At 40.6% G+C, this 26,754-nt stretch overlaps 1 protein-coding gene across 1 annotated transcript in view; it reads left to right on the top strand.

Annotated features, from left to right (window-relative positions):
• Positions 1 to 26,754, top strand: part of LEKR1 (leucine, glutamate and lysine rich 1) — a 190,739-nt gene that overhangs the window by 141,785 nt on the left and 22,200 nt on the right. The window contains exons 8-11 of the mRNA XM_012556355.2: positions 1,285 to 1,362; positions 1,698 to 1,901; positions 10,442 to 10,535; positions 21,856 to 22,020. Coding sequence (XP_012411809.2) covers positions 1,285 to 1,362; positions 1,698 to 1,901; positions 10,442 to 10,535; positions 21,856 to 22,020 — 541 coding nt within the window. The remainder of the gene's footprint in view (positions 1 to 1,284; positions 1,363 to 1,697; positions 1,902 to 10,441; positions 10,536 to 21,855; positions 22,021 to 26,754) is intronic.

Below are 26,754 nucleotides of genomic sequence, written 5' to 3'. Positions count from 1 at the left end.
AATGATTACGTATTAGAAAATGAAAGTCATTCTACAAGTAGGGCAAAGCCATCAATAATCTAACATATTTCATTGTACAGTTTATAAGCTATTTTAAGGTGTATTCAGACAATGACACCTTATTAATTTGCAGTCTGAATAAGAAATTGAAATTGGAATATTACTATTTCTTAGGATATTAAACTTTTGAGTATTGGTGCAAAACCCTAATTATATAAGATCAAGCAAATGTTCATTTCAGTTTTAGAATTGTCTTTTCATTCTTTTTAATGGTTTCTATTTCTCTGCTGAGATATCCCATCTTTTTATTAATTATAGCAGATTTTCTTTTATATCTTCCAGCAGAGTTATAATTGCTCCTTCAAAAATCCTTGACTTCTAATTTTCAATATCTGGGTCATCTTAGAGTCAGTCCCCATTAATTGTCTTTTTTCTTTAGACTGGGTCATACTTTTCTCTTTCTTTGTATGTTGAGTAATTTTTTACCGTATTATGGACACGGTGAATGATATGTTGTGGAGACTCTGGGTTTCTTATAGTCTTCCAAAGGATGTTTTGTTGTTGTTTTGAGCAGGCAGTTAGTTTGGTTGGCTTTGACAAACTGTGACTCTAGGGTGGCAGCTCAAATCTCATTAAGTTATTTTATCTTTAACTGGGATCCTGGATTCTTCCTAGTGCAAGTGTAGTTCAGCGCTCAGCCTCAGATTTGGGTAAGGTTTATGTGCAGTGTTTGAGGCTCCCTCTCTGGTTCTCTCCTATTCAGGATTCCCCCTTCATTTTCTAGTGGGTGTAATTGTCTCAAACTCCGTCCTCTGGGTCTTCAGGCCAGACAGACTGAGTTTTCTACCAGATTTCTGTCAGAGTTTTATCTGTCATGCATGGTGCACACTGGGACCTGCCCTCAGGCTTAAGACCATCAAAAAACAAACACAAATACAAAACCAAAACTGATTGTATGCTTTCCCCTCATTCTAAGTGTCAGCTCCCCTCCAGAATCTGCCTGCTTTTGCTCACTGTCTAGTACCTTCACACAGCTCGGGTTTGTTTGTTTTGTTTTGTTTTGTTTTGAATACTGTCCGGAGTTTAATCTTTTATCTAAGGGGAGATTAGTCTGATAGGAGCTTACTTGACCATTACAGAAGTGGACTAAATGTTTATTTCTTCAAAGAAATATTATGATGATGCTAATATATTCTTTCTATAGATGAATAAAATAATGATATGAAAAATTATACCTTAACTATTTTAAAACAATATACTTGAATCTCTTTTGTATTGTTTTAGGAATAAATCTAATGAAGCTGATGACTGTCAAAGAAAACTTAGAAAGCTGAAGTTTGAATCCATTGTTTCTGAGTCACGGTATACAATGCAAGATTTTTTAATTAAAAATTTAATAACTGAACTTGAAACATTGTATTTAAAAGATACTTAGCTTTTCATATTGTATTGTTTACATATAAAATACCTAATCTGAGTTTAGAATGTCTTGCTGTAGTTCATTGATTTTGCCTCATGCCTACATAAGAAAAGTTTAACATCACAGAACTATCTATTTTCTTAACATATTTAATTTTTTTTAATTTAAAGTAATACTCTATAATTTCAAATGGCCTTTTCGTATATCTTTAATAAACACAAAAATCTCGTATCTAATACACATTGGTGGTTTGTTTGTTTTTTTAATTCTCTTTTAGTCACACAAGACTGCTTAAAGAAAAAGAAGAATCTTTAATGGCTTGTCAAAAAATACACACAACCTTACAGGAACAACTGACTGCAAAAGAAAGGCAAGAAGAAGATGCAAAAAGAAGAATTAGCCTTGCAGAAAATGAACTTGAAATAATGAAAACTCTTCTGAATCAGACAAAGGAAGAGGTTGTGACACTGAAAAATGAAAGGTGCAGTCAGAAATAATTTCTTACAAAAATATCTTATTTTTTAGTCGCTATTCCGTATATGGAGCCCTGGTGGCACAGTGGTTAAAAGCTTGGCTGCTAACCAAAAAGTCAGCGGTTCAAATCCACCAGGCATTCCTTGGAAACTCTATGGGGCAGTTCTACTCTGTCCTATAGAGTCGCTATGCGTCGGAATCAATTCGACGGCCATGGGTTTGGGTTTAGGATTCCATATATGGAGCCCTGATGGCACAGTGGTTAAGAGCTCGGCTGCTAACCAAAGGTGGGCAGTCCGAATCCACCAGCCACTCCTTGGAAACCCTATGGGGCAGTTCTACTCTGTCCTGTAGGGTTGCTATGAGTCAGAATTGACTTGACAGCAACGGTTTTTTTTGGATATTCCCAAATATAAAGATTCTGCATATTATAATAACAATAGAATGAGAAGATTAAAGATGTATTGCTCCTGTGAGTTGATAATATCCTTCCACCTCATTTTTCAGGTGATTAAACTGAAGCCCAAACAGGTTAAATGACTTGCTTAAAGTCATACAACTGGTTAGTGACAGAAGGAGGAATGGAACCCAAATTGCAGTTGGTATTAGATTTCTATTAAAAAGAATCAAATAAAACTATGTGTGGTACTTGTACTACTGAATTTCACCTGGGCAAGTAATTGGTGGAATTCTATAATTTTTTAACTCCCCCCTCAAAAAAACTTTCTGTATTATATTTTTATTGGTTGTCTGAGCAATTAACGTATTGTCTAGAACACCTCATTTCCAATGATGCCAGATTAGTGAGGCTTAGCTGTTTACCTAGGTGGATGTCAGCTCCTTTATGGTGGTTGTTGAGAAGATCCTACCTTTGTTCAAACTATTTGGAACTCTTCTCTGAGGACTGGCTTAAGGGACTATGCTTTAGAATTTCCTCAGTATGACAAATCTTTGCCCTTCAGGAATGGATATACTTTTTTCCACATTCTCAGATAGATCTAGTGAAAATAAGTCCAGTGAATATGATGGGAAATTAATCTCCCATTGGCTTTGGGACTGTTATGAAAAACGCGCCACTTAATTTAGAAGCTGTGTTGTTTCAGAAGAGGAGAAAGAGAATATGTAAGAAGCCAGAACTGACTCTAGAGTTCGGCTGCTAACCAAAAGCTCAGCGGTTTGAACCTACCAGCCGCTCCTTGGAAATCCTATGGGGCAGTTCTACTTTGTCTTATAGGGCTGCTATGAGTCAGAATTGACTCAATGGCAGTGGGTTTGGTTGGTTTTTGGATCCTAGAAAAAGACTGACAGAACTTCCGGATTTGGAACAGGAAAGGGAGTTAGGGATTAGGAGAGAAGTCATACATTAGTACAGATCTATTTAATTATCATATATTGTTTTCTTCTCCCTCCCCTCCCGGCTGAGAAAACTCTGTTTAGGAGAGAAGAGGCTTCGCTGAAAGGAAGGAACTAGGTCCTTTGGGGTCATGGGATGCAAGGTAGAGAAGGACTGGCCAGCTTGGTCATGGACACCTTCGGGCTGGCGAGAGCGGCCTTTGTGGAGCAGGAATGCAGTGAGGCACAGGGGTGGTGCCAGAGGAAAATGGGGCTGTTCTTATATTCTGTGTGAAGAGCACTCAGTTCCCCCGCTTCTGGGCCCCAGGGCCTCCTCCCGGTGCCACTGACAAACGACACCACTTCAGGTGTGCTGTTGGTTAGACAGGGTTCTGTGGGTTGGCCTGGGGGCCTAATTCCACTTTCCTTGAAAAACATTTTTATGGTAAAATGTGTTCTAAATTCCCTATAACCAACTTACAGATGCATTTTAAAAGGACATATGTGTTTAAGCTTGGAGACTTCCCATGTACAACACTTAGAGAAATTCATTCATGCACCGCCATGTAGCGTCCAGCCGAACTGCTGGAACTCACAGCTGTTTACAACAGGTCCTCACACCCTAGGTGTTCCCCAAAGCTGTGTTATCCGTAGCTCGGTAAATTCCGAGAATAGAGAAAACACTTCTCTGATGTCCTTGCCCAGAACACGACAGGAATGGGGAAGAGCGTTAGAGGAGAAGCTTAGCTGTAATCAGAGTCAGATGCAAGCTGCTTGCATGTAAAATATTCAGTGAAATAAATGATACCCTGGACCCCAAAGAATATCTTTCAGGCTCTAGGGATATAGCCCATGTATGCTCCCCCGTAGCATTAACTTCTCTTCCTATTCCCTGGTCCTCTCCTCTTTTGTTCTCTCTCTCTCTTTTTGGATTGGAAGCTATAAACCTTTGCTCCAGAAAAATACACACATGATTAGCAAATTATCTCAGGAAGTTCATGGCGTTTCCGGTTCTCCCATATGTGACAGGACCCCGTGGTTTACCACGCCTGTTTCTCGTTCTCTCTCCGTCTTCCCTCTCGTCTTCCCTCCCTCTTTCTCTCACTCACTGTCTCCCACAAGCTGCCCACAGCTTTCACAGTCGGGGACCTCTGAATGCCCCTGCGACCGTGACCGTATCTCGCCTTCGCACTGCCGGCGCACGGTGCCATGTACGATGCGCCATGCGCAGGGAAGGGATGAGCGGGGTGGAGGGCCAGCCCAGAGCCTGCCCTCCTTGCCCCCTGCCGCAGAAGAAGGGCTTGTTTTCCTTGAGTAACTGCGCCATCCGCCTTGTCGTGTTCCGTGTCCTTCGATCTGCCCGGAGGCGAAGCCCATCGCAAACGTGCACAGAGGCAATGGCACCTTGGTGGGGCCCTGGCCCCCGCCTGGGAAGCGGGCGTCGTTACCCACGTTTGGCAGATGAGGAACCTGCGGCTTAAGCAGATTTCTCACTCAGGGTCACATAACTGGGCACGACAGAAATCAAGCTCCATCGGGGCTGACCTATAGGCCCCGTGTCCTCCCCTGCCATTTGCACGGTTCTCCCAGGGTTTGTCTGGACGGGCTAACTTCTGTCAGCTTCTCTGGGCCCGACGTTTCTGTCTCAACCACGTTGTGGCTGTGAGTCTTCAGGAGACTCACAGCCCTGCAGGAAGCAGAAAACCCAGAGTGCCCCTCCACATCCCCTCTCCCCTCCCCTCCCTGCTTTATGGCACCTCCCTCTGCCCCCTCAGGGTTCTTCACTCACCCGGTGATCATGGGACAGTGACTCCTGTCTCCTGCATCCCCAGTGTCTTCGCAAAACTGGAAGTGGGCTTATCGTTTCAGATTGAAAATAGCATAAACACCTTCCACCACCTCATTCTAGAAGAAGAAAGCCTTAGTGTTCCGTGAGGCTTGTCATATTTTCGTAGAGCCCAGAAGCACTGAGAAGTGTAGACTCTAAAAAAGGATTTGGAGATGATGTGTCAAGACCTCTGATAGCTCGTGGCAGTGTGGCCTGGTATAAACAGACAGGCTGTACTGCGGGCAAACGTAGGCTTAAATCCAAACTGGGCCAATGTCAAGCTTGGACAACTTAACCACTTTAAGACTCGTTTTCTTTCTCTGTAAAATGGGCATATTAGTAATAGCTATCTTGTGGAGATTAAAGCATCTAGTACTGGGCCTGGTAGGTTGTAGGGACTCAGAAAGTATTATTCCCCCTCTTTCACCTTCCTTTAGGTTGCTAACCCCTTAAAGTGTTATAGCTTATTAATTTTTATACCTGGCATAGGCCATGTAGATACTCAGTAAATGTCTACTGAATTCAATATTATCTGCTTTACTTACAGTTGTAAAGACTAATCTTTGGTGTGATTCAATTTTGATTCTATCTTCTTAATGCATTATGAAATGAAGTATTCTAAGTAATATCATTTTTTAAAAAAACAGCCCTTATCTGACTTTCCCCCCAAGAGTCACCTCTTTCTCTGTTTTCCTGTCCATCAACAGCTCTCGGGACAAGAGGCCTGCCAAACTTCTTACAATCTCACAGCCTTACTGCTGTTAAGGGAGGCGGGAGCTGTGACCAAATCTAAATTCTCTCTTTGATTGACAGTATGAAGACGTCTCTAAAAGAACAACTTGTGAAGCAGAACTTAAAGCTGTCGTTCGACATTATGGTTTGACATTTGCTTGCAGTTCAGTTTTAACTACAAAGAGGGAGTCTGGATTTTCGTATGTGTGTAAGAAATTAGATTCTTTGCTTTTTGGTCTAAGAATTTAAAGGTTGAAAAAATTTAAACAAATACTCTTAATTTTGAGTAGAAGCTAATTTGCCTATTTTGCCAACTCCAAAAACGTTATGATTAGTTTAATATCTGGTGAAGTTACAGGGTAAAATGCCACAGGCAGCCACTCCTCCGTCTCAGGTAAGAAAAGGCAGCGTGACATGCAGAGCGCCCTGAGCTGGCATAGGCTTGAGCAGCTTTGCCACTTGTGAATCATGTCACCTCAGATAGTCATTTACCATTCAGGATCTTTGTTTCTTCTAAACATGAGGGAATTGCATTATCTTATTTCTAAGGAATGGCAAGAAAGAACCTTGTCTGCTTTTTTTTTTTTTTCCCCAACTGCTGTATCCCCAGAGACTAAAACAGTGCCTGACACATAGTGGTTACTAACAGATACGTACTGGATGAATGGGAATGCGTTTACTCCCAATCAACTGCTCACAGGATGTAAAACAGAGAGGGTCTCTTGTTATTTCTCTCAGGCCTGGAGAACTTCTGACTTGCCAAAAATCGTGCTGGGAATAAAGTTCAAAACCCAACGATTCTAGTGGTAATATTCTTTCTTAGATTCTTAGCAAAATCCCAGTTCAAGACCTAGGTCTGTGTTGTTTCCTGTAATTCTAAAGCATTAACAGCTCTAAAAATTGGTTCTGAAGAGGAAGTCAGATATGTGTATGATGTTCAAAAATGGCTGCACATTTTCAGCTTTTTATAACATGGAAAATGACAGACTATGCCTCTAAAAATTAGTGTTTTATTTTTCATAATTCCTCTAGATTTCTAGCAAAAATGTTCCCTAGAGCCAGTGATGGCCCTTTCTCATGTCTTTCAAAACAAGGCTGCTTTTTCTTTATCAGTGTCTTAAGGCGGGTGCACTTTAAAGCTAGGGGTGTGCTATGTAAGTATCTTCTTCTTGTAAGAATCGGGATTCTCTTTTCCACACATATAATCATCTCTGTATACGTCTCGCTTTGCCCATTCCATTCTAATAAGAACAGGAAGAGCTTGTAACGTCACATACAGTTATTCTTTCTTGCCTTGTTCCCATTAAAGAGTTGCACTGAATAGTTCTTGGAGTCAGGGACTGAGCAGGGCTGAGGAGCGGGTCAAAGAGGCACAAAAATGCTTCTTGTTTCTGAAACCATCCAATGTCCAGCCAACCGATATCAAGCACAATTTTCATCACAGATGTAAATTCATAATTTTTATAACAGTTCACTCAAAACACCTTATACTTTGTGGAAATGTCATAAAAGAACTTTTTTTTTAATCCAGTGAAAAATTATCACTTTATTAACAGTGTTTTAACTCTGGCATTGGAGCCCTGGTGGCAGAGTGGTTAAGAGCTACAGCTGCTAACTGAAAGATAGGCAGTTTGACTCCACCAGCCGCTCCTTGGAAACCCTAGGGGGCAATTCTACTCTGTCCTATTGGGTCACTATGAGTGAGTCAGAATTGACTCAACGGCAATGGTTTTGTTTTGTTTTTTTTTAATCCTGGCGTAAAGACCACTTTAAAGTGTTAAAAAGCAAAGATGTCAGTTTAAGGACTAAGGTGCACCTGACCCAAGCCATGGTGTTTTCAGTCACCTCATATGCATGTGAAAGCTGGACAATGAGTAAAGAAGACCGAAAAAGAATTTATGCCTTTGAATTATGGTGTTGGTGAAAAATATTCAATATACCATGGACTGCCAGAAGAAAGAACAAATCTGTCCTGGAAGAAGTACAGCCAGAATGCTCCTTAGAAGCAAGGATGGGGAGACTTCATCTCACATACTTTGGACGTGTTATCAGGAGGGATCAGTCCCTGCAGAAGGACATCATGCTTAGTAAAGTAGAGGATCAGCAAAAAAGAGGAAGATCCTCAACGAGATGGACTGACACAGTGGCTGCAACAATGGGCTCAAGCATAACAACGATTGTGAAGATGGCGCGGGATGGGGCAGTGTTTCATTCTGTTGTACACAGGGTCACTATGAGTCGGAACTGACTCGACGGCACCTAATGACAACAACAACCCTGGCATACTGTATTTTAGCTGCCACAACCTACTAGACTTCCACAGTTTTTGTAATACATGGAACAGCAGTGCTTTGTATGAGGCCCGTCAGAGGGATGTATATGGAATGGATTCTACTTTTAGTGGTATCAAAATTGTAACTATCTCCAGGAAGACTGAAATTCTAGCATCTGAAATATTTAGTGCCATCTACTTTGTAGTAAAAGTAGCTCTTAAAGTACTCACAGGCCCCCATCTGGAAATGCTCACTGGAGTTTTCTAATCAGCAAGACCTCTTTTCAAACAGGAAAACTGGCTTAAGAAGTAAAGTTGATCAAATTGCCAGGACTCTGCTGTCTGACCACTTCTAACAAGTGCATGGCCAGCCATATGCATTCTATGATCCTGGCATTTTGAAAAACAGATGAAATGCCACTTTATTTCCATTAGATGCTGCTTCTTATTTTGATCAAGATGATATGTAAAATGGTATGATATCCTTTGAAGGAAGACTACGGTGTTAGCTTCTTACTGGCTGCTGCAGCAAACTACTACAAAGTCAGTGGCTTAAGACAACATAAATGCATTCTCTTACAGTTCTGGAGTCCAGAAGTCCAAATGAGTCTTAAGGAGCAAAAACCAAGGTGTCACTAAGGCTGGTTTCTTCTGGAGGCTCCAGGGGAGAACCCATTCCTTGCCTCTTCCAGCTTTTAGAGGCTGCCCGCACTCCTTGGCTCCCGGCCACATTAATCTAATCTCTGCTTCCATTGTCACATTGTCTTTCCCCCAGATTGACCCTCTTGCCTTTCTCTTATACGAACCCTTGTGATTACATTTTGAGCCCACCCAGATAACGCAGGACAATCTCCGCATCTCAAGACCCTTAACTTAATCGTATCGGTAAAATCCCTTTTGCCATATAAGGTAACATAGTCACAGATTCTGGGAATTAGGACATGGTCATCTTTGGAAGCCACTATTCAGCATACCAGAGCCCTGTGTCAGGCACGGTGGTTAAGAGCTCGTTTATTCACCAAAAGGTCAGCAGTTCAAATCCACCAGCCACTCCTTGGAAACCCAAGGAGCAAAATCCCAAATAAAACCCCAACAGCCTTTCTTTTCCTAGACATTAAGAAACTAATTCTAAGATGTATATGGAAATGCAAAGGACCCGGAATAACCAAGACAACTTCGATAAAATCTTTGAATAGTCAAAATATCAAAGTCATACCTGACTTCAAGACTTATTTTCAAGCTAGGAATAATCAAAACGATGTGGTATTAGCATCAAGATAGACAAGTATATCAATGGAACAGAATAGAAAATCCAGAAATACATGAGCAGTCGATCTTCTACATGGGTGCCAAGGCAACTCATTGGGGAAAGAATAGGTTTTTTAACAAATGGTGCTGGGACAATCGGGTCTCCATCTACAGAAAATGAACTTTGATTCATATACAATAATTAACTCAAAATGGATCATAGCTCTAAACAGAAAACTTAAAACTATAAAAATGCTAAAAGAAAATGGTGATTATGAAAGGGGAAAGAAGCCCTGATCAACAAGCTATGTTTTTGCCACTACTAGTGATATTCAAGGAGCCCTAGTGGTGTAGTGGTTAAGAGCTTGGCTGCTAACCAAAAGGTCGGCAGTTTGAATCCACCAGCCAATTCCTTGGAAACCCTACAGGGCTGTTCTACTCACTCTGATAGGGTCGTTATGAGTTGGAATAGACTTGACAGCAATGGGTTTAGGTTTTTTTTTTTTGTTTTAGTGATATTCAAAGACTCAATTTTAGTGTCCCTGTGAAATTTTCTCTTGAATCTACCTACCCAGAGGTTCACAAACTGAGCTTTTAGATCCTTTAAGTAAATTAAAATGTTAAAGTGTTCTTTACGTTTTCTAATTTCTAATATGTTTCGTCCTATACCACATCCCTGACATTTACCCTCGACTTAATGTGATTTGTTCCCATCAGCATTTGAGATCAGTAAAGAAAAATCCAGCAGGAACTGCTAAAATTTATTGATTTTATGACACATCCCAACATATTTTCCTTTTCTAAGAAACAAAAGATTGTCTGGTGTTAGAATTTAGTTGTCAGCTTTTTGAAGAACAGCTTATTCTATTTGTGACTCCAGATGTGTTGTTTTTATTTTACGTGAAAACAATAATTCATAACTTGTTAAAAATTTAGCCTGAGCACATACTTACCTTGTATGCAGTGTCTATAAATTTCTGTTAACAGTTAATCCAGTTCCTAGTAGCAGAGTATACATCGCTCCAGAAAATAAACAGACTAAGTTATGAACTAATATTCTCTGAGCCAGGAACTGAGACTGAGGGAGAGTGTTAGGAGTGAGTCTTGACTCATGTGTTGGGTTTATGGTTTTCAGAGAGTTGATGCTGATTTCCCATCAGAAACGCGTCAAGCAGCTGCAGGAAACCCTTACACAGAAGCTGCTGAGTGATGATAACTGGAGGGAGAAGGTAACGATGCTGTGTCTGTTGTCAGCGTGTCTTTCTTTGCTTTCTTTAATTCTGTCCATTTGCTGGAAGACCGTATCCCAGCGCGATCTCCTTGCTTTTGTGCACTCTTTTGGTTCCTTCTGGAATTCCTAGACCAAACATGCTGTCGATGCGTGTCTTTTCCAAAATATTAGACAACTAAATGAGAAATAAAAGATCCAAATAGAATTTGAAGCCTTGCAAGATTAAAATAGCCCTTAGTTTTCATGCAAAAGTATGATTTTTTACTTTGATATATTTAGTTTTTTTCTCATAAAGTGGCAGAGTCTGCATTTGACTATGTTCTTAAAAGCAGGGAAATATTAATTCTAACAACTTCTCTGTTTTTAAGAAGATAATATAAGAGAATGGAAAATGACTAAAAATTACTTAATTATGAACATTTGACATATTTGTCCTGGCAAAGTAAAAATGAATAAGTATTTAGTTTTCTGGCTATTAGTTACAAAGAAAATGTTCACTCAGAGTATGCAAAACAGTGCATTGATTTTTGTCTTTGGGCTTTTCTGTATTTTTCCAGGGTTCAACAATGAGTGTATATTACTTTCATAATTTTAAAAGAATATAGCAGGTAATATTTTAAAAAGTCGTTAGTGCTTACCTTCCCAAACCATGCATAGGTGTAGTCATTGGGGTGATGGCCTCGTACTTCTAGACTTATCCTTGGACCCTGCCCTGCACACTGAGCCAAAGCCTTCCCCAGCCCCTTCTCTTCCCCGACCTGTATCTATTCCTAACAGTAGCCTTCTGCCTTGGTTTTCTGATTATGTCTTAAATTTGCCTCTAGAACGGGACCTATCCTCTGAAATTCAGATTGCTTGGCTGAAGCCCTGACAACCGTTTGGTTATTAACAGATTCTTCTCCTTTGGGACTAGAGCAACAAACTTAGGCCACCTTCAAACTGACATCTCCACCCAAAATACCGCATTCTTCCACCCACCATATTGAAACCCTTTAGGCATTGTTGCTGGCCCACGTCAAGGCTGAATTGGTTGCCTTCATTTCCAAACTTCAAACAGTTGGCCACTCTCAGCCAGTACTAGCCCACTGTAAATTGATTCTCCTTCCCTTGTTCCTCCGGATGCACAATCAGGCTGGGACAAAAATGATCACTATAATAACGGTTCCATATGGACAAAAATCAAACTTTGAGAATATGCAGTAAAGTTGCCATGAGCATCTCATTCTTTGTTTTGTTTTATGCATAGGCTATCTCCTTTCCTTTTTCTCTAAGGCCCACACTTCCTTTAATTCTTTTTACATTTATTAGGCTCAGTCAGTGGACTTAACTGGCTAGTCTGCTCTTATTTACTTCTCTCATCCTTACCAATTTATGTTTAAAAAATTCAAAAAGAGGTGGAATGTTTGGCCTAACTAGTAATCAAAAAAAGGGAAAATGAAAACAATGAGAGATTTTTTTTTTAAATTCATCCAATTGGTAGAATGGTTTTTAGATTGTGATGAAGTAAGGTAGTCTCTCTCTCATACTCACTCTGTAAGGGATTGCAAATTAAGGCAACGTTTTGGAGAGCAGTTTGGAAATATGTATCAAAAGACACCGTAGAGTTCCCATCACGTGACTCAGAAAATTCACCGATGGAATTAACGTGGACAAAGATTGATGGCTCCTTCTCTTGCCGCAGACTCCTCCTGAGTGCCTTCTCTTGGAACAACAGAGGGACCTTTCCTGTCTTTGCTTGTGTAGAAGTTGCCCATCTCTGCATTCACATCCCGCTAGGGGTTTTCAGATACTCTTGACTGGAGAAGAGGTCTCTGTGTTCAGGAGCTGCTCCAGTACTCCAGCTCACCGTGGCCTGGTCCTGAGGTGCTGACGTATGGAGGAGAGCAAGTCCTGTTAACATCTGACCGTACAAAAGTATAATGTTCTTGCTTTATGCTGCTAAACTAATTGTGCTTTATGCTGGGAAGCTGATTTGATAGTAAAAATAAACCTATATAAGATTCTCTAAGTTCTAAGACCATGACATTTTTCTAATAAATTAATTATACCACAGACTTATTTTTGGATGTATATTTTTCTATAGTACAAATGAACATTTCATTATATTGAGAGAACATGACTTCTTATTAATAAATGTTATCATTTAGCTTAGCAGTAAATCAAGATCCAGACAAACAAAGCGGTGGAATGATAATTATGTCTTGGCTGTGTTAGCTACTGAGATTAGAAATAAAAAGTTCCCTAAAAGTCCTCCCATGAGAAAGGAGAATCACTAGTATGACATTGTCATCTCTTTCTTGGGTCACTGTGCCTTTGCGTAGGAATGAAATGTTCCCTTTACAAATATATAATACGCATATTAGAATAAACTTCATAACTTAAATGCTTTTAACATTCAAAAAAGAAAAAGTAGATAGCAATTTGTGCCTGTGCTTAATTATTTTGGAGTATGTAAAAGGCACATAATAGAATCAATAGTTGCTATGCAACAAGGATGGCACATTTTAAAATAACTTTGTATTTACTAATTGCCACGGAATTTTGTTTATTTCAAGTATTGCTTTGATGTGAAGAAAGTAAATTAATGTGCTTGCTGAACATTTAAAACTGGTTCCAAATGCACAATATTGTTACTATCCAGTTCAAATTTTCTAATTAAATCTCTTATAGCCATACTGTTTATACAATCAACTCACATCACTTTACACAATCAACTCACATCACCTATCACTTTTTAGTTCCATAAACAAATTCTAAGATAGATATTACCAAAATATCACATGTAAGAACATTTTAGAATTGCACTGTTGAGCTCATTTTAAATAGTACGTAGAGCTTTTTAAAAACCAGTAAGTAAAACAAACAAACAAAACCTTACTTCCCGACTGAAGCAATTGGATTTATGGTGGAAATGGGGGAAGGGGCGGTTTACTCCAAGAAATAGCCAACCCCAGAGTTGAAGGAAGGCAAACAAAAATCTTAAATTCTCTTTTAGAAATGGAAGAGCCAAATGGCCTAATAATTCCTAATGTATTTCAGTGTACCGTTAATGAGATTCGGAGCCCTGGTGGCGCAGTGGTTAAGGAGCTCGGCTGCTAACCAAAATGGTAGTTCGAATCCACCAGTTGCTGTTTGGAAACCCCATGGGCAGTTGTACTCTGTCCTACAGGGTTGCTATGAGTTGAAATCGACTTGACGGCAAGGAGATTGGTTTGGTTTTTTATTAATGAGATTTAAAAGAATAACTATAAAATACAAAATTTGACAGAGTCGAAGTTATTTCCAAAATACCAATTTTCAATGAAGCACAGTAAATGACCCACAAAGATCATCTGATCTAACTCCTTAACGTAAGTAATAAACATAGTCTCATTACTAGAAGGCTTACTATATGCCAAGCCTTGTATTGTACGGTTCCCATAAAAGTAATTTTAATCATCATAATCACCATTTTTCACATGGGAAAAAAAAAAAAAGGATCAAAGTTAGGCAGTTAGCTCAAGGTCATATAGCCAGGAAACGACAGAGCTGAGAATTAACGTCTGTGTGTCTAAATGCTAAGTCCAAATCTGACAGGGGACAGAATTGCACTCCCACATGAAGCAACAAAAACACTGGAGAAAAGATAGGAAACAAGGGTTTCAAAATATCAGACATCAAGCAACAAAGGACAGTGATTCTTGGAGACAGGAAACAAGGTGAGCCCTGTGATTGCCCCAACGTAATGCCTTGAAAGAAATTCCAGGCCGTGGTTCAAGGGGAGTTTGGCCGATTCTCTGAAATGAGACATTGATGAGAGTCCAGGAAGATGTGAGTGGCTAGAGCTTGCAGAGTACAGTACAAGAGAAGAGAGACCTGCACAGAGAGAGAACTCTGGAGACAGAGAGTGCCCCCTGAGTATGTGTATGATCAGCGCATATGTGTTGGGGAAACTACCCAAAGCTGGGGAAAGATCTACCTGAAAGGATTAGAGAGAACAGTACCCAAAACTCCCACAAGGCTGGGAAGAACAATATTCCTGCTAGCTGTCTGGAAAACCTCATAATTCACAGGGCATTGGGTTAAGTACTCAGAAGGGTCTTACCTCAGTAGTAAGGAATAATTAACCCTAGACAAAATGCTGATCTAGTCCTGCCTACGATATTTTTAAAGGGAGACCTAAAAGAATCAAAGTGATTACAAGAAACTAAACTGCATCCCAGAACAGAGCTCAAGAATATTCATAGGAATGCAAAAATATCCAGCACCTAACAAGACAAAATTGCCTGACATTTTATCACACATGCCTGGCATCCAGTCAAAAATTGCCATGCATGCAAAGAAAAAGAAAACAGGCTATAACGAGAAGAAAAATTAACGAATAAAAACTGACCCAGAATTGACACAGATGTTTGAAATACAAACAAGCACATTAAAACAGTTATAGTAACTATTCCACATGTCCAAAAGCTAGAGGAAAGATTGACCATGTTAAGTAGAGACATGGAAGTATTTAAAAAACCCAAACTAAACTTCTGTGAATGAGAACTGCAATGTCTGAGATTAAAAACACACTTGATGGCATATTAGACATTTCAAAAGAAAAGTTTAGTGAACTCAAAGACATAGCAATAGAAACTATTCAAATTAAACAAGAGAGAAAAAAAACTCCAAACAAACAAAACCAGGGAACTGTGACCTGTTAGACAAATTCCAGTGACCTAATGTACGTGTAGGTGGCTGGATAGTGCGAAAGGTTAAATGTTTGATTCCTAGCCAGAAGGTTGGCAGTTCAAACATACCCAGAGGCACCTCGGAACACAGACCTGGTGATCTGTTTCCGTAAGGTGACAGCCTTGAAAACCCTATGGAGCAGTTCTACTCTGCACACATGGGGTCGCCATGAGTTGGAATCAACTCAATGGCAACTAGCACCAACAACAAAATATATTTGTAATCCCTGAAGTACAGGAGAAGAGGGGACAGAAAAAATATTTGAAGAAATAACAGCTGAAAAATCTCAAATTTGATGGAAACTAAACCCACAGAGTCAAGATTGATGAATCTCAAGTAAACGAAACCAAGCATAGCAAAGCACATTATAATCAAATTGCTCAAAACTAGTGATAAAATGAAAATCTTAAAAGCAGCCAGAGGAAAAAAGACATGTTATGTATCAAGGAACAAAGATAAAGATGACAGCAGGTTTTTCATTGGAAAAAATGCAAGCAAGAAGACAGTGGATTAAAAGTACTGAAAGGGGAAAAACTACAAAAAAAAAAAACCAAAACAAAACAACTGTTGATCTAGAATTCTGTACCAACTGAAAATACCTTTAAAAAATGAGGGTGAAATAAAGACTTTTTCACATGCACCAAAGCTGGAAGAATTTATCACTGGCAGACCTGAATGTTAAAAGAAACCCTCGGTCAGAAGGAAAATTATACCCAATGGAAATACAGATTTACACAAAGTAATGTAGAACACCAGAAATAGTCACAATATGAGTGAATATATGAGGGTTTTTTTTTCCTATCGTTTTAGATCTCTTTAAAATATAACTGACTATTTAAACAATAATAATAACAATTTAATATGGGGCTATAACAAACGTAGAAGTAAAATCACACCAAGACCAGAGAGAAGAAATGGAAATGTACTATTGTGAGCTTCTTATCCAATACATGAAATGCTGTATCACTAGAAGGTAGATTGTATTGAGTCAAAGATGTATTCCATAAACGCTAAAGGAACCACAAAAATAGAAAAGCAAAGAGTTATGGCAAAGAAGATAAAAATTGAATAAAAAAAAATACCCTCTGTCCAAAAGAAGAAAGAAAAAGAGGACTATGATAAAAGATGAGATAGGACAAATATAAAACACATAAGAAGACAGTCAATTGAAAGCTAATCATATCAATAATCACATTAAATGTAAATGGTGTAAACCAGGGATCAGCAAACTTCTATAGAGCCAGTTAGTAAACTTTTCAGTTTTGTGTGTCAGAGAATCACTGTTTCGACCACTCAACTCTGCCATTGCAGCATAAGAGCAGCCACAGACAATATGTAAATGAATGGACACAGCTGAACTGAGCCTGTGGGCCATAGTTTACCAAGACCTGTTTTAAACACCCCCATTAAAAGGCATAGGTTGTCTTATTGGTTAAGAATACAAGACCCTATGATGTGCTGCCTATAAGAAATACACTTTAATATAAAGACACAAATAGGTTAAAAGCAAAATGATGGGAAAAGTTATACCTGCTAACACTAATCAAAATAAAGCTGGAGTAGCTATATTGCTATCAGGCAAAGTAGATTTCAGAGGAAATAAATCAGAATTTTAGAATACTATCAGGGATAAAGAAGGTCATTTCTTAATGATAAGTGACTTGGTGGTACAGTGGTTAAGAGCTTGGCTGCTAACCAAATGGTCAGCAGTTTGAATCCACCAGCCACTCCTTGGAAACCCTATGGGGCAGTTCTACTCTGTCCTGTAGGGTCACTGTGGGTCGGAAATGAATCACCAGCAATGGGTTTTTTGGTTTCATAATGGTAAAGGTGTCAATTTACCAGGAAGACATAACAATCCTAAACATTTATGCATCTAATAACAGAACTTAAAAATACATGAAGAAAAAAAAGAAAAAGAACTGTAAGAAAAAATAGAAAAGTCTACAGTTAGAGTTGGAGATGTCAATAGCCCACCCTCTCTCAAAAATTGATATAAAAGAGCCAGAAAATCAGTAAGGATATAGAAGACTTGAACAACACTGTTAGCAAACTTGACCTAATTGATATTCATGGAACTCTTCACTCGGCAACAGCGGAAACACATTCTTCTTAAGTACACGTGGGATATTCACCAAAATAGACCATATTCTGGGCCATAAAGAAATCTCAATAAATATAAAAGGATCCAAGTCATATAAAGTATTTTCTCTAACCACAGTGAAATTAAATTGTAATCGTTAACAGAAAGATCTCTGGAAATTTTCCAAATATTTGGAAACTAAAATATCAAATCCAGGCCCTTAACCACTATACTGTGTAGACTTGAGGGGAAGCAAGCTAATTGGAATAACTAAACACGCAGAGCCATACAGTTCACCAGGAACATCTGTGTACGCACACCCTTTCCACCTCGTAATAGCTTTATGATCTTGGTGCAGTTACTTAACTTCTCTGAGCCTATCTCTTAGTCTATACAATGGGAATAATAATCATACTTATTATACCTTCTTTCCAGTAAGAATTAAATGAAGTAATACATGAAAAGCATCCTTTACCATACCACCTTAGCTCTATTAGATACTCAGCGAACATTCTCTCCTTCCATCCCAAGTTCACACAATTCGTGGTAGAACTTGGCCTGCAGCCTACATATTCTGATTCCTTAGCATTAATCTTTTTGCTATACTTTTTCTTTATAATCACCCACCACTTTTTTTTAAATAATCATCTACCTTTATAATTTATTTTTTCAGCAGTTAATTCAGAAATAATCTGAAGTGTTGGTTTTCATAATCTTTTTTTTCCTCAGTATTTGCTTGTAACTTTTGGAAAATAGCATAATAATTTATTTTTAGGAGATATATTTTCAAAAATAATATATGCATATCGAATGTAAGTAAATCATCTCATCCTTACTTTGACATATGAAATTCCCCTTGGTTTTAAAAGAACCGAGTAATAACTGATTGTTATAACACGGTAATTAGCTTCGTGTGAAGTTAGAAAATGATAAAATCAGAATCAACCACAGAGACCTCACTTGGAAAATAATTAGTGAGAAGACAGTATTTCGCACATCGGTATTTGACACAGATGTCATAAAACACTCATTATGCACTTCAACAACAAGTACGAAAGTAATTAAAGAAGAAAACTCTCACAACGCTCTGGATTCATCAAGGTGTTAACCAAGGAGTCAAAATTTGAGCTGAAGGAGGCTATAGATAAAGAAAAAGCAAAAGAAAGAAAACCTGGAACATGCATATAGATAATAATTGATTTTACTCTGTGTAACTCCTGAGCTCATATATTATTAATGCATTTCTTTTAGAAATCAGAGTTTCCCCTGTGAGTATCAAATTTACTATTAAGCATTAAGTGGTTCGTGCTTTATATGTGCACTGTCATCAAAGTCATTATTTGACATAAACACTAAGCCCTGCTATCCAAAATAGTTTAAGCTAACAGCTCCTATCAGTATATGAAAACATAACCGTGACAATGTGGCATGAATTCATCTTCTCAATGGCAAATAATATACTGGCTTATGCAAATCATTGTGTTTGTGGGCTCATCATTTTTGTCAAACTAATGGGACCACGAAGGGACCAGGAGCCTCATCTCTCTGTCCTGTGGCATCCACACATTCAGCTGGCTCTCAGCATCGTGTTACAGCTTCCCTAAATGTTTGGAAATTCCATCTGAAGCTCATCATTTTGCTTCTCTTTCTAATGTTGGGCAATTTAAAAACGTCAATCACTCTTTCCCTTTCTACTCACAGTGCTTCCCTTTTCCTCCCTCCAAACATTCCTTCCTCTCTTTTTTCTCTTTATCTACAATAGTTCATTTCAAGGGACAGTCCTGGGTTAGGAAGATCTCCTTGCTTCCTGACTCAGATAGAATAGAACATTCTACTCGTTCAAGCAGTCAGCCATCCCCTTTTCTTCCCTGAATGCTTGCTTTGTTTCCTCTTCATCGAGGGACCCTGCCGCTTTCCTAAATGACCTCTTCCTGAGAATAAACTTAAAGAACTTCTTTTCAAAAGGTCCTTGTAAAGGCCTTCTGTCCTCTGATTTATATATTATCCTGTCCCGCCTAGTCCGGGTACATTCTTCTTCTCTTAATTCCATCAGCCAGTCCATATTTTGAAAGATGTCTTTTGTCCTGAAATAACTACTTGAGTCTGCCAATTAACAAGGGATTTTTTTTGAACGCTTAGTCTTTCAGTACCTCAGCACACATTTTTCTTGAGCAGCTGAAAAAATATTTGTTTGGTTCTTTTTTTTTAATAGTGTCAAGGCATGTTGTGCGTTATTAACTCTTAAAGTTATAACTTTCAACTTTTCCAAATGTTTTCATTTGATTTCCTTCCTTCATGTGTTTGTGACTCATCGACCCCAGTGTGGCTGGAGCACAGTGGTCTCAGGAAAGCGGTAGAGACCAGCTTGGAGGGGTCCCGGACTGCCACATGTAGTGCTCAGGATGCACCCACCCTACACAAGAGCACAGGACAGGGCGCGAAGGGAGCTGGAATCCAGCCTATGTTCTGCTCGCCAAGTCCTGTGCCCGGCCAGGAGGCTGTGTTTATCTAAGGAAGGGGTACTTTGTCAGTTCATGCAAAGGCGCCATATGGGCTGGCGGTGGGCCAGTAGAAAGTCATGTATGTGAGTTTTGATTTCTGTATAATGCATTGAGAAGCCACTGATTGAGAATAAAAGGATCCAGTTTATATTCTATAAAGAGCACTCTGCTGTGTGTGGTACGGACTGGAGAGAGGCAGGGGTGGGAGATCAGTCAGGAGGTGATGGTGCTCGGAGCTAGGGTGGTGGATGGGAGATGCAGAGAAACGAATGGATTCAAGGCATCTTTTGGAGGTAAAATGAACAAGACTTGGGGCTGGATTGAGTGTGGAGGGTAAAGGAGAGAGAGATGTGGAAGATGACTCCCCGTTTACTAACTCGAACAACTATGGATGGTGGTGCCACGGCCTAAAATAGGGAGGACAGATAGGAAGAAGGTCCCCAGGTAGGGCAAACAGTTTGCGCTCATCTGTAGGAGCCCTGGTGGCACAGTGGTTAAGAGCTTGGCTGCTAACCAAAAGGTCAGCAGTTCAAATCCACCTGCCACTCCTTGGAAACCCCATGGGGCAGTTCTACGCTGTCCTATAGGGTCACTATGAGTCGAAATTGACTCGACAGCAACAGGTTTAAACTGTCCTGGTAAACTTCCTGTTTCCTGGTATCGTGACTTCAGTGTTCCCTTGACAAATTCAAGTTGACCTCTGTCTCCCCTCCTCCTAGTGGCCTGGATCACACAGAGTCATTTACTCCTTCTTAGAATTTATAATCATGGCAGCCAGTCACTAGGAGTCCCTTGTCTGCCCTCACTAGATGACTCCCAGGCATGAGCATCTCCAGCACTGGTGGCGCGTTCTCTCCTTTGCTCCAATAGGCAGAGCCAAAGCCAATCGTTAAAAACCGCAGGGCGAGAGGGGCTGGTTCAACTAAAGGAAAAGCGGCCTAGTGCTTAGCTCTGTCTGAAAATGGAGGCCCTGCTGGGGAAGGAGGAGTGAGTTATGGTTTCTGGAAGAGTTGAGGTCCAGGGCAGACACTCGTTTGTTTGATGCAGATTCCGCAGGAGAGACGGAAGATCCGAGCATAGAGATCACCTCCTCTGACTGTTGAACTCCTGCTCCTGCTGGAGCTTTACACACGTGCTTTGTCTCGTTTAATCCTGGTAACGACCCCCAGTGAGATCATTACAGCCTCACTTTACTAACCAGGAGAGGCTACATTCACAAACTGCAGATCACAGTTAGCAAGTGGCAGAGCCAGGATTCAGAGCCAGGATTTAAGGTCAACCCCATCTGAATCCAGGCCCTCATTTATTCTCTCCAGAATTCACAGAACTCGGGCATTTCTAAGGCTCCTTCCAGAACTGTGATTCTGTCTGAATCAAAATACGGATACACGCGTCACAGACCGCTGTCCTTCAATCGTTCTTCCAGCCTCGTCACATTAAAACAATTTGTGAATCCAGAACTTTCTGTGACCTCTATCAAGAAACTACCACTGGGAAAATCAACATTTTACTTAGTAACCAAGATCCAGATCCACTGCTGTCAAGTCGATTCCAGCTCATAGCAACCCTGTAGGACAGAGTAGAACTGCCCCGTAGGGTTTCCAAGGCTGTAAACTTTACAGAAGCAGACTGCCACATCTTTCTCCCGGGTTGCACTTGGTATCCCATCTGAATTTTAAGCAGAGCTTAGTCTGAGGGCCTCGAGATCGTTTTTATCCTTTTTTTTCTCATGGAGTTGCTGGCAAGGACTAAGTTTGCCATGTAAATGTACAGAAGACTCATCTTTTAACATTTCTGAAAACTGTCATCATAAAATGCCCTGTATTTCCTACTTATTTTAGTCTTTAAGAAAGTCTTAGAACTTTTGATCTAAGGCTCGTTTTCCTGACCCAAGGTCTAAGTCAGAAGGTTTCGTGTTTTGTTTTGTTTTCGAATTGTAAATGGTCGATTCTCTAAATAGGATGAATGTACTAGCTTTAAAGAAAAACGGCTTTATATGTGTGTTAACTGCTGTTTTCCAGATTGAAGCTGAACTCGCCAAGCAAAGAGCCCAACATTTAGTTGAATTTGAGGAACAAGCTCTTCTCTTTAAAGAAGAAGCTAAGTTGATACTTGATACTGAAAAGGAAAAATACCAAGAAATGATCCAAAAGTATCAGAAAGAACAAGAGGAACTTCAAATGAAGGTGTGTCCCTATGATGGCCCTTATTATTTAGCAGGTCTGAAGCTAGGAAGGCCACCTATAGATGCTGCTTATTTTCTCCTGAGAGCAACACATATTTATAACTCCAGCAGCTTCTATCACACGCACTCTGCTTTGGTTTTAGCCACACAGGTAAAACAGGTGGGCTGTTCTCAAAAATGGATAACTGAGATAAATTACATAAGCATACAGTCCAGCTATGTCTGGATTTTTTTCTCCTCAAATACACTTATTTTAACAATAATGTAAATTACATAACTAATATGTGGCTAGATACTGCAACACCTCAAACATCCAGCATCAAAAGACACTGAGGTGTTTTACACAATCAAAACGTTTCCCAGCATCTAAAGCTTAGCCCCTTTAAAAGTATTTGCAAATATTTTGAATTCTGAACATTTTTGAATGAAGGGAAATATCTTTAAAATACATTTCAAACCTCCCTAATTTCTTAAACAATGTGCCCTGGATGTAATTTAAGATTTTCTTAAGATTTTTTATAGACCCCTGGGTGTAACATAGGGAAAATATATATGTATATATATATTTTTTAATCTATATTTATTTATATACATTTTTTCCTGTGCTATACTCAGGGATGTATAAATACAGGGCAAAAGGGAAACCTTAAGAGAATCTTGAATTATGTTCAGGAAAAACGGCTTTACATGTGTGTTAAATGCTATTTTCTAGATCGAATACCACGGACGCTATTTTTTACTAGCCAAGAAAGCTGGCGAGTTCCCGTCACCTTCCTTCTTCCCACCCGCATTTTATTCACTCCTTTTAACCAAGACCCAGTTTTAAGTAAACTTGGTGAGTGTGGAAACCATTTGAGAGTCCATGTAAATTACGCATTGAAAGAAACCCGAATGGCCTCTGCTTGGGCGTACAGGAGCTCTGGCACTGCTGTTTCAGGAATGTAAAACCGGCAAGCCAGCTACCTGGGCGAACGACCAGCGCAGTCACACAGGGTCCCACACTCAAAAGGCCTCACCCTGGGGTTTTACTGCTTTGCAGACGCGTGTTGAACTTCTCAATAGTACTGTCTTTGACTTTATGTTTTGTGGATCTGATTGGGACCACGGAGCAGGTGCCTGGGCTTGGAGCTCTGGGCCACACGCAGCACTGACACCCTTGGACGGGGTCTAGGCTCCACCCCGTCTCCCCATCTCCTCCTTCGCTCCTCTCACGGCTGCTCTACCCCGGGCGGCTGGGGTCCCCCCGCAGGGGATGGCCTGCGTTCTGCCATTGCCCTTCCCGGGGTCCTCAGCATGGACACCGGGAGGGTTGGCGTCTGGCACTTGTCACTGGCGTCTTGGAGTGGGACGAGGCGTGGGCGGGACCCGGGCTGGCGGCACCATAGTATGTTTGGCGATTGGCGGGGGCCCCCTCACACCCACGGTCCAACCCAGATACTGAGCACGTCCCGGGGCAGAGGGTGCGGTCCCTCGGGGGTCGCTGTCTGTCTGTCGTGCGCTGGGGCGGCAGGCTCAGGGCAAGGAGAGACTGACTTCTCACTTTGCACTGGGCCCTCAAATCGTGTCGCCTGCCCTGAAAAGAGGGTATTATTTTCCAAACAAAGCAATGAACTGCAGGACAAGATGGGAAAATATAAACTTCTTAGGACAGACAGGCGCCTTCCCAAACCAAACTTAAACTGCCTTGAGCCAAAAACCAAACCTCACGCCGTCAAGTCGATTCCGACTCATAGCGACCCTACAGGACAGAGTAGAACTGCCCCATAGGGTTTCCAAGGAGCGGCTGCTGGATTCGAACTGCTGACCTTTTGGTTAGCAACCAAGCTCATAACCACTGCTCCATCAGGGCTCCTAAACTGCCTTAAGTTATATTAAAAGGCACCCTGGTGGCGCAGTGGTTAAAGCACTCGACTGTTAACCCAAATGTCTGCGATTGGAGCCTACCAGCTGCTCCACGTGAGAAAGATGTGGCCATCTGCTTCCCTAAAAATTTACAGCCTTGGAAATCCTATGGGGCAATTCTACTCCGGAATAGAGTCGCTATGAGTTGAAATTGGCTTCACAGCAACGGGCTTGATTTGGTTTAAAATGATTCCGACTCATAGCGACCCTCTAGGACAGAGTAGAACTGCCCCTTAGGGTTTCCAGGGAGCGGCTGGTGAATTGAACTGCCGACCTTTTGGTTAGCAGCCAAGCTCATAACCACCTTAATCTGTTCGCTTTCCTGTCTAAGCTCAAGAAATATTTATTCTCACTTATCTATACTCTTCCAAGTATTGAAAAAAAATAAACAACAACAAACCCTTAGTTATCCACCTGCCCTGGCCCCTGAGGGGCAGATTGTCACACTCTGGCCCCAGACTGGCTGCTGGACCAGAGCCCAGTTCTTAGTAATTTACTTACAAGCCCCCATGGCCGAGGGCTGCTGTTATCACCTCCTTCCCTTGTGGCTTTTCGTGCCTTTGTCTTTAGACAAAAAACAAAAAAGCAGACAGAAGTCCACCACCTCTGAAAGAAAACCTATGACTACTCCGTTCCGATAGGAAAGAGCAGCCCTCCAAACAATCCACGGTGCCGCTCATTCGATTTGCCCCCTCCTTCTGGATGAATATGGTCCAAAACAAAACGAAAAGACAGAAAAACAAAGTAGAACTTCCCCGTCGGGTTTCCAAGGCTGAAATCTTTATGGAAGCAGACCGCCGCATCTTTCTCCCATGGCGCAGCTTGGTGGGTTCGAATCACTGACCTTTTGGTTAGCAGCTGAGCATTTTAACCACTGCGCCACCAGGGCTCCATGAATGTGGTAGCACCTCATAAAACAACTCCTAGTACTTCTATAGGCTAAGCATTTGATAACCACTAGAAGACCTAAAAAAATGGAGCCCTGATAGCACAGTGGTTAAGTGCTAGGGCTGCTAACCAAAAGGTTGGCAGTTTGAATCCCCCAGCCACTCCTTGGAAACTTTATGGGGCAGTTCCACTCTGTCTTATAGCAGCCGACTATGAGTCGGAATCGACTCGATGGCAGTGGGTTTGGTTTTGGAGTTCCTGGGTCACTCAAACAGTTAATGCGCTTGGCTGCTAACCAAGAGGCTGGAGATTCGAGTCCACCCAGAGGCACCTCAGAAGAAAGGCCTGATGATCTACTGAAAGATTACAGCTGTTGAAAACCCTAAAGTGCACAGTTCTCTGAAACACATGGGGTCACCATGAGTTGAAATAGACGCCAACGCAACTCTTTTGGAAACCCTGGTGGCATAGTGGTTAAGAGCTACAGCTACTAACCAAGAGGTTGGCAGTTAGAATCCACCAGCTGCTCCTTGGAAACCCTATGGGGCAGTTCTACTTTGCCTATAGGGTCACTGAGTCAGAATTGACTCAACAGCCATGGGTACATACGTGGGTGGAAGACCTAGGCAGACTTCCTTTTAACAGAGATTTAATTCTACAAAGGCAAATTAAATTCTGATCTAATTGTTTATAATACTCTAAATAGCACTCAAAATACATATCCTCGACCAAAATCCTTACAGGTATTGTTTTTAAAGGAATCAATTCTCTGATTAGGTTGTATTTCTTTAAACTAGTATCGTTTTTTTGAATTATGAAAGTAATGAATGCACATTGCAAAAAAATGGAAAATTTTTGTATTTAAATACAGAAAAGCCTAAGAGAAAAAGTAAAGGCCACTCCCAAGCCTCCCGGTGAAGGATAATATTTTGGTAAATTTCCTCCAGTCATTGTGTGTGTTTTTAAAAAATAGGGTGACAGTAAGCACATTCCTTTGAAATCTGCTTTTTTTTTTTCCAACTTAATAATGTATCATAAATAGTTGTCCATGTAATTTCTAAAATTCTTCCCAGTATGTCCTGATCCATAACCATTTCTTCCTTCATTTTACACTGAAAGAAACATCTTTTTCCCTAACAACCCATGCAGCCCTATTATGGTGCTTAAATTCTTTCCAGTGGCAATTTACTATTTGTACTGGTCACAGTTTCTCCTTAAAATGCAACAAGTTTTGACAACCTTAGCTGTCTATGCCCTTTGATAGACGTCGGTCATTTCAAGGAAATTTTACCTGAGTTGGGAACTCGACGGGTATAAACACCAGAGGAAATAGAGAGAAACTACCCGAGCCTCATTAAAGATGTGTCGGCATCCGAATGAAGGGACGAGGCAGTGTTCATCCTAACTGTGCAGAAGCCAAGCTCTCAGCCGGGGAAGCGATGGAACTCCTTCCTGCACGATTTATGATTAATATTTTCTCTAAGTGAATTCCAAAGTACTCTTCAAATATAAACCCAAACACATTTCTGGGAAGCCATACTACCTATTATTGAAATTAAAACTATTTTTAGACGAAATGTAACATCTAAGAGACTGAGAATAGATACAAAAATATGTTGAACAATCGGGCATAAGTGATTCAGTCAAGCACACATTTGGTTCCAAATCTTGAGGAAACACCCACCTTTTTTAGTATTTCATCACAGTCATGTAAAAAATGGTCTCAGGGAACATCTAGCTCAATTGGCATAACATAGTTGATAAAGAAAATGTTCTACATTCTGCTTTGGTGAGTAGCATCTGGGGTCTTAAAAGCTTGTGAGTGGCCATCTGAGATACTCCACTGGTCTCACCCCTTCGGGAGCAAAGGAGAATGAAGAGAACAGGATACAAGGGAAAGATTAGTCCAAAGGACTAATGGACCACAGCTACCAAGGCCTCCACC

The sequence above is a fragment of the Trichechus manatus genome, unplaced genomic scaffold (genome assembly GCF_000243295.1).
Source record: "Trichechus manatus latirostris isolate Lorelei unplaced genomic scaffold, TriManLat1.0 scaffold00062, whole genome shotgun sequence".
Lineage (NCBI taxonomy): Eukaryota > Metazoa > Chordata > Mammalia > Sirenia > Trichechidae > Trichechus > Trichechus manatus.
This window is presented reverse-complemented; position numbering and strand designations above follow the sequence as displayed.